A 9,357-nucleotide genomic window follows, 5' to 3' on the forward strand; every position below is an offset into this window, starting at 1 on the left:
GAGCTGAGCATGTTGCCTAGTTCCTAGGCTTCTCTCTGTCTCTCACCTCTGTCACGTCATCGTGAGGGCCTGGGAAAAAGGCGTACAGGGACTGGGAAACTGAGCATACAATCTCGTTCCCAGAGCCTTTGTTACCCTTGTCCAGCGGAAGGGTTAGAGATCGGTTCCTAGAATGGATACTCCAAAACTAAGGCTGGACACCTTATGGTGTTTACACTATGACAGTCATGGAGTACAAGAGAACAGAAGCCCATTTGTTAGCCGGCAGATAACTGAGAGAATAGAGCTCCATTTAGGCAGGGAACATCAACATGATATGAAGCAAATGCCCCAGGTTCGAAATGAGATTTCTGTTGTGTAAAAATCAGAAGGTGTCCAACCTTGTTTTGGCATATCCATTCTAGTAACAACCGTTATAATCTCGTACCCACCAGGCTTTTTGGTCAGCTGGTGGGCGCCAGGAGAGACTCTGGGGAACTGGAATTTCATTACCACAGGATTTCTGCGGTAAAATAATGTAAGCCGTTACGAGGCAGCCAAACAAAAAAAAATTGTCAAATACCTCATGTATGGTCTCTGCTGCCGACCATCCGCTGGCCAAAGATCCCGAGGACTCTAGATGCGAGATTGTAACCGTTAGGGATCCTTGGTGCTGACCAAAAGGATAGCAGCCACCGGGAACGAGATTGCCGAGCGTGCGGTCCAACGCGCGAGTGCGCGCAAAGATCGCGAGTTCGCGCTTGATTGCGTGTGTCCAGCACTCACTTGATTTGTTTCGTTCACAATACGAGAAAACAAACAAACGCTTAAAAATAATTCAAATGGCTGTTTATTCTGAGCTGAGAATGGATTAAAAATAACTGCTGATAATAAAAAATCTCCAAACAGTAAATTAAACGTAAACGTAAACATATTAATAAGTGTTACAGTAATTCTCGGCCCAACTGGCTAACTGGATGAATGATATTTTAACTCAACAACATCAGAACTACAATCTGACCAAACAGGCAGTGAGAGATACAATAAGTATTATAAACAAAACTCGGATAGTCTGTCAAACAATAAGTGTAAGAAACAAAACATAGTCAGTTTGGTATAAAACTCACCACGCGCGGAGTGTGACCAAATGAATTCATAAAGAATAAATCTCGAACAACCACCTAACCGAAAATGGTTATTATAATTTTTAAATAAGGTAAGAAATTTTCTTGAGTCGACAACAAAGCCTCTTAAAAAAATATTGTTGCCTGAAATAGTAAAAATATCACATCAATTATGTACGTTCTAAAAATTGCAGAACGCAATTTTATAATAAATAACGTATTCTAGTCTTATAAATATTCTCTTCAGTTGAAATGCAAGCAGTTTAATTCCTTTCATCAAGGTGACGCTACACGGGGCAACTTTGAAAGACTATTTTTAACGCAACATAGCACAACACAATTGTTGTCCGCGCGCTGTTACACAATAGCACTTGAGGCGACAACGTTGCGTTGAAACTCATCCCGTGTAACATCACTATAAGTGTAATTTGTTTGTGTAATAAGTACGAGGATGGGACAGAAATGGCTGTTTTTATGCTAGAGACACCGGTTAGAGAACCGAGAGGCCAAGACAGCAACGCCAACGAAACCGTCAGTCGAAAATGTTTTTTAAACTTGATCCAAGTCGTTTGAGAGTATACCCGAACTGACAAGAACGGGAAAAGGTTAAAATACTTGAGGAAAGGGATGGAAAATTCACAGTAAAGCTTAAACTTAAAGCTTAAAGCTTTAACTTTGGTTTGTAAAGAACGGAAAAAATGCAGCAAACTATATACTGAACGCTCCTGTAGTGACGCTCATAAAAACTTTTTTTTTTTTTTGCTTTGGAACGCTCTCGTACTCCGGCGTTGCTGTTGCAGAAGTATCTGCCTTATGCTTTACGTTCCTTCAGACCTCTTCGCGTTAAAATCCGCCATTTTAAAAAGGTGGCAAAGAGCAGAAGCTGATGTTATGCAGAAAGTCATAAACAACTGTTTTGTGGTTAAACATGGCCTACGGCTACGATTGTCGTATGCTTTTAAAACACGTTCCACAATCATACGTATCTTGCGTGTCGGATGCTACAATTGTAACATGTTGTAGTGAAGTCGTACGTTTGATTTACGTGAAACAATTTGCGTCAGGCAAGGTGTTGTTTTAAACAGCTGTATACAACAAAGTTGAAACATCTAATTCCGCTTGAAAACATTAAAATCTGCACTAGGCCCAAGACTTTTCTGCTCGAGTTTGATTGTTGTAGCTGGGCTGGAAAGCATTTGATCGTTTTTCATAAAAATTACCGGTACATTTGTCAGTAAAAAATATTTCAAAGTCCGCGTTGACTACCAAATTAAAAACGCAATTACACGACGCTTTATAACGCAGCTACATCCCTCGAATTTCAACAGAAAATTATCCGGCCTATCATACCATACCATTTAATACAGTGGAACCTCGATTTAACGAAGTACCAAGGGACTACAGAAATTAGTTCGTAATATCAGGGTTCTGTTCCATACATTTTACAAAGCCGAGCTGGAGAACATCGTTCGTTATACCGAAGACTTCGTCAAGTTATATAGAGGTTTGTTAAATCGAGGTTCTACTGTATTACAGGAATTCTCAGCATGAAACGAATGACGTTTTTTCCTATACAAACAATGATTTCGTACTTCTTTGCTACCGAAATTTTAAAATGGCGCCTTTTAAAGGGAAAAGGGGAAGGTCTATTAACCTTAGGGAACGAACTCGGGCAAACTGCCGAACTGTTGGTCTGTCTCCATGTTTCGCTGTTTGTCCATATAAAGACGAGCAGAGGATTGTGCGACTATTAGTTTGCCGCTCTTTCAAGACGCGCTTAGGCTGCGGGCAGGCACAAAAAGGGATGGATGGGTTTCAATGTAACCGTGGTTAAACGTCAAACAAACAAAAAAAAAGTAGAATAAATAAATGAGAAAAGTCCGAAAGATACTGACATTTTTATTTTGACAGCTCATAGCTGATGCGTTTTGTCAGTCTGAGTTTACTAAATCATTTTATCATTTGCTTAAAGTTTCAAGTTTTTTTTGAAAGTGAAGCATGTCACGTATTTAAACAGTGCACACAGACATATTGCAAATCAGTCTCCACATGCTTCCCTTTATAAAACTTGAAACTTCTTTTAGCGAATTATAAAATGATTTAGTTAAATCACAGACCCAGAGAACTTATCACCTTTGAGCTCTAACGGACATTTCTTATTTTTTAAGATTGACCGCGGTTAAGGCCAAGCAATGTGGACAAGTCAACATTTTCTCGCATCTTGTCGCCCAACGAATGACAAGTTGCGATTGCTTGTTGCCCGTAGTACCATGCACCTCCGCGCGCAACAAATTTTCATGTTGCAGAAAGTAGATGCCTCTTCTATTTTTTGCAACATGAAATTCTTTTGCTCGCGGAGGAGGTAATACGGGCAATAATATAAACCATCGTAACTTTTACTGACGCGACATTTGCTTCGCGGCAAAGCCGGAAGGAAATGTTGCCCGCATTACTTGGCCTTTAAGGGAGGGGTGAGACGTGTGAGTAAGGAGCACGAGGCAGCTCGTATAACCTCCCCCTCCCCCCCTTCCCTTCTTGTGTCTGGCAATTGGCTCAAAGACGCCATAAGCCGATAATTTGTCCGGATATAGTCTTTAGGCGTTTTGGCTCGTCTTTATACAAGACAAACTACGAACGAAGAAGAATAACAACGAACAAGAACACGAGCAAGAAGACCTAACTCACTGTATATCGAGGCTCGTTTCACAGGGATATTACCTCTAGCATAGAAACCGTCATCACCCACTAAGACGAACGTTCATAGAACTTCGATTCTGGGAAAAGGAAAAACTGCTTGCGAGAAATACCATAATTAAACCATTTCAATCTCTCTTGTCACTTCATCCAGATCAATATCGTCTAAACACAGGCTCATACGCTTCCAATAATTCTGGATTTCCAACAGTTCTTGAGCTGAAGTATGAAGGGGATCAATGTTACCCCTTCGATAGTTCAGATGCCCGTGACTTTTTCTACGCGTGGCCAAGGACTTTGTGTTTGTTCTATTACCAGATCGGGGCTTTTTAGGTCTATGAGAGCTCGCAGATCGCTGGACAAAAGAGCCCTCGCGAGAATGCTCGCGCGAATGCCCCATCGAAAGGTCACTTTCTTGGTCTGTGCTGGTGCTTGCGCGTGGAATACTCGAGTCGGACGAAATTCGTTGAGTTATTTGTTGCGCGCTTATCGGTCGCACACCTTTCTTGTACAATTGCGATGGTGAAGATAAGTTCCGCGAGCTAGAATTCGAATTCTTTCCGGAACGCGATGAATAGAGGTGATGCACGCGATTGAACTGGCGAGAATAGCCTACTGCATCGGCTGACAAACTACATAGTGGTGTTTCTGCCGTAGGTTTTAAGTCTGTTCTGTATTCACTGGGTAGGGTGCCACCTCGGGACAGGCTACCCACCTCGTCTGAATTCAAATGCGTAGGCTTTTCGCTTGCATCCTGGACAGGAACGATTTTTTCGGCTTCTATATCCTCTGATTCCACAAGAAATCCATTAGACGTACGAGTACTTAATTTCCCATCAGAGGGTCGCTGAATCTTCGACGCTTTCTTCCGCCTTGTCTTCACATCTCCCTGTGTGTCGACAGTACCATTCCTATCTCCCGTCCCCACTACAGAGTCAACTTCTTCTTTGCTTGCATTTAGAATAACGCTTTCCTTTCTTTGCTCGTCTTTGAACTCCACAGTTTTTAAAACACCGTTCTTAAGTTTTGGAGAGCGAGGCGGAGAAATATTATCGGAATATTGATCATGTACATTTTCATTCGACTGTTGTATTGTCAAAGCGCTAAGGCGGTTCTTTTGAGCTTCGGCTACATGTGAGGGGACCTCCGTTTCGCTCAAAATCCGACTGATCCTATTCCGCTGGGTATTATTTCCAGAACTTGGGGTTCCGACCAGGGAAAAGCTCTGCCTCCCACAGCAAACTGCGTCCAAGATCGCAGCTTTCAGTTTGCGGTTCAAAATCGCGTAGATCAACACGTTGTAAATAACGCAAGACTTAGCAACGAGCACAGTGATGTGTGACACAAGTGGATTGACATTTCCATCACCGGCTTTGATCAAGGAAACCACCACATATGGCACCCAAACAATCATTGAGAAAAATATGACAACCACAATCATTTTAGCGGTCTGTATGTGTGTCCGTTTGAGAAGTGGGTATCGCTTCAAAGACTGCGTTCCTAACGATCTACTGATAGTGCGTTGCGTACTTCGGCGAACGGCGACAAAGATCCTTGCGTAGCAATAAACCATTATCGTTAGTGGGACCAAGAATAGAAATAACGGAGCAATTACTGAATAAACGACGGACGAAGTTTTCTGATCGCCATAGTTGATATAACAGCCACTGAAGAAATGTTCTTCCACCACGAAACTATTCCATCCGACGCACGGAGGGAAGGTGAACAGCAAGGTGTACAAGTAGATTATAGCAAGTATCCCAAGTGCTCTCCTCCTCGTTATAATTTGAACCGCCCGAGTTTGGCTTGGTCGAGTAATGAAGAAAAATCGGTCCACGGAAATCGCGGCAAGCGTTGAAACAGTGCAACATATGAAAAAATAATGAAAAAATCCGTACGAAACGCAGCCTGCGCGTCCGAATAGCCACTTCCCGTACAGCGTGGATGCAATGGAAAACGTGTTATCTAAAATCGACAGCATCAAGTCGCAGAATGCCAGGTTTAGAATGAACAAATTGGCAGCCGTCCTGAGCTTTGGGTACTTCCAAAATACAAAAATTACGAGAGAGTTAGCGATGATCCCGCAAGCTCCAATGATACAAAGATACACAACAGAACCTAACCTCGCACTGTTATAATCGCCGTCTTCGGAAGAGCCGTTATAAATAACACCATTTGTACTCATATTTTGTCACGATGAAAACTTGATTCCCTCGTCCTGATAACGCCGTCGTGAATTCTCATTTAGGATCCAACCCCAGAAACCCGATGAACGTTCTTTGTGCCATCCAGAACTGCGTGAGTTCAAGGTTTAAAATCGCTACGTAAATTTCACGCACGGAAACCTCCAACACTGTGCCGAATAAATTTGCTCTTCAGCTTTCAACCGTGCTAGCGTACATCGGACGGTATCCTGGCTTTAATGACCGTGGTGTTGACCAATAGCGTTAACGTATTTAAACAGTCCTATTCAGGCAATTACCATAAGAGAAGATTGTTGAATTTTCCAAGCCTATTGTAAACTAAACGCTGTTTGTGCAACTCGTGTCTGTTTACTCGCGGTTTTTGCCGGCGCTCTGAAATCCTGGGGCGAATGGTCACCCGGGCGATGTCACAGTAGACATCACATCAATTTGACTTACAAGATCGAGCACTCTTTTCATAACAACAACTTGTGTAAGCGTTTTGACCTCTCTAGGGTATATTGTTATAAATATGCAAATAACTGTCATTTCAATTTATATAATAATGCTTTTATATGACGTAACATGAACCCACTTGGCTATTCAAAAATAGTTCCTATATCATAAACAAGATGGGGTTTATATTTAGCGTGGAAAAATTGCAACGCCAGAATATGTATATTATCCTCCAATCTCAAGAGGGGGCGACTCTAAATGAAAAGTAACAAGTCCTAATATTTAACTACATCTTCTTTGAACGGGCTCAGTCCGGCAAAAAACAAAAAACAGAAACAAACAGCTGCAGAATTTTACGAGAGCCGGATGTAACAGTTGGCGAGCCATTTTTGGCCAAGCCGCCCTGCCGGCATCTTTTAGTCATCGATACGGAAGTCATTCAAGTACAGACTCATCCCGACAACAACTGAGGGTCAAAAAATGATTTACAGTCTTGAACGCTGGCAATATAAACTCAGTTCCACTTAGCATTTTCACTTGATATTCTCTTACTTATTGAATCAATCGGAATGGACAATGATTGAATTTCTTAATCTGGTTGGGTTGACTGTGAAAAAGAAAGAAACAACAACAACGACAACAACAAAACACAATTATAGCCAAACAAGACCACTATTCGAAAATGGCTGAACGGGGAAAATACGTGCACAACTCTGAGGCACAGCCGACAACCATCATCTTTCAGTATCATCAATATTTTAATAGCTCGCGCGTTGACGTTGATTAGAAATCAAAGCCTAATACGCTGCAGGATATTGGTATTTATTTTCAAAACCTTTCTTTCTTGTTTTTGGTTATAGTTCAATCAAACTGATTAAGATTGATGTTTCGCGCCTATCCGCTGGCATTCAGCAGGCGTCATTAGGGAATCAGGGACCTCGTGAATCGCGAGCGCTACTGAAGACAAGACAAAACAAGATGATTCAGCTCAGTTTTACATGACATAGGTTGAATTTACATAAGCAACTAAAACATAGTTCAACTAAGGAAAGTAAAATTGTAACAACAAAATAGAGAGCGAGTTGGGATCATCCAAATAGCAGAGCTAATCTAGAGGATGACCCCAGAAACAAAATATAATTACAGACAGAATTAAGAATATATTATTTATAAAAAGTATTTCTTCATGCGGCAAAGCAGGTTATTAATTAGAATAATAATTCAAATCTACTGAAATTCAAATCACAGAATTTCTTGTGAAGTGGAATTAACTCCTCTGATTATATTGTTATTAAATAAGCACATGGTTAAGTTCATTTCTTCCTCTTTCGATTTAAGAAAACGTGTTTTTAATTTTACCAAATAATATAATCCATCGGATGGTTTTTAAAATTCTTTTCTTCGCATTCAAAAATTAATAAACTTGAAAGAACTTTACTTTGTATTTTATGTTTTCTTTAAATTTAGGAGTCTTTTAATTTGACGCTTTTGCAATACTGTAACCATTTTTATGGTCATGCAAATAAAGCTCATCTCTGTTCTTGTTGTAAAAAAAAATTCCGCGCAAGAATTCTGTTCAAAGCCCGATTAAGCTAATCCTGGGTTAACGCGAACTTTGATTCGAGTCTATTTACTCACATACGAATTCTTTCAAAAGATTTTTGTCCTCCAGTTTTGCCTTCAACTTTTCTTTACCATTAGCTTAAATAAGCCTTTAAAAACAGTCTTAACGAGCGAGATGATAAACTCGGTTAACTTCAGTTAATCGTGGATCTAATCGGCTTTCGAACAACCCGGCCGGCCCAAAATTTGTCTTCAAATATTAACCTTGTTTCTATTCTTCTTACAACACAGTTCATGGCGATCGGAATAACACCTTTACAGATTAGATTTAACAGGCAAATTAGTCACGAAGCAAATTATACCTGGCACGAGTAAGCCATACAGAAATGAATCCCTTAAAAGTTGATACCCCCCCCCCCCCCTCCGGGATATCCTGTTAATGATGGTAATTGAACTGAGTGGAGTGCAATTTGGTCTGAAATCGTACGCCTGATTTCAAAATCGAACGAGCGCGCAGCGCGAGTTTGATTTGAAATCACAAGTATGATTTTAGACCAAAATTGCACGACACAAAGTTCAATTACCACTTTATTACACCTATTTTGAAATCACAGAGTATCATTGTCAATATTAATATTCTAGTTTTGTTACTTCATTTCCATTTTGATGGGCTAAAGAAAGGATGCGATTTACAGCAAAAAATGGTGCAATTTTGGAATAAATCGCATTGTTGAAAGCCAATCAGATTGCAAGGATCACCAGTGATTTCAAAATGGGTGTAATATTATAAATCTATTTATAATCCATACTCATGGGGTATAATCGCTGATAAAAATTCTATGTTTTTAAATGGATTATTTTTATCTGGATCAAACGGCTAACGGGTTTTCTAATCTGTGTGTTGTAGGAAAAAAAAGAGTTATTTTACAGGATAAAACATATTTGAGGATAACTCGAAATATTTCGGTCGATTAATCGATGTAAAACTATTTTTTATTTGCGGTGGGCGGGTGAAGATTCGAGAGGATGGAATAGATTCTGCCGAATTAATGTTGTAATAATGCTTCCATCATTTCGTACCCAGATCTTAGCTTCTCTTCTCTCACTCTTTTGGAGAGTCACGTTTTTTCCGAAGACTAAACGTCTGGGTACAAGAATCAATCAATCAATCAATCAATCAATCAATAATCTTTATTTATACACGATAGGTATTAAAGCGACGCTTCGCTTGTGGGGTCGTGTCTAAATAATTAAATAAGATAACTAATGAATTAGAAAATAAATAGGATATACACCAGCTAAAATCATACAGCTACTTACTACATACAAGTCTGAAACGATAAAAGCTTAAAATTCCA

The 9,357-nt window shown here is 40.1% G+C and overlaps 1 protein-coding gene across 1 annotated transcript; it reads right to left on the reverse strand.

Moving 5' to 3' along the window:
* Nucleotides 1-3,637: 3,637 nt before the first annotated feature.
* On the reverse strand, nt 3,638-6,518 carry LOC146485192 (uncharacterized). The gene has a single exon (XM_085103584.1). The coding sequence runs from the start codon at nt 5,980-5,982 to the stop codon at nt 3,916-3,918; it is 2,067 nt and encodes a 688-aa protein (XP_084959710.1). The 5' UTR covers nt 5,983-6,518; the 3' UTR covers nt 3,638-3,915.
* Between the last annotated feature and the right edge of the window lie 2,839 nt (nt 6,519-9,357).

This window comes from Pavona decussata, unplaced genomic scaffold (genome assembly GCF_977016875.1).
Source record: "Pavona decussata unplaced genomic scaffold, jaPavDecu1.1 SCAFFOLD_27, whole genome shotgun sequence".
Classification (NCBI taxonomy): domain Eukaryota; kingdom Metazoa; phylum Cnidaria; class Anthozoa; order Scleractinia; family Agariciidae; genus Pavona; species Pavona decussata.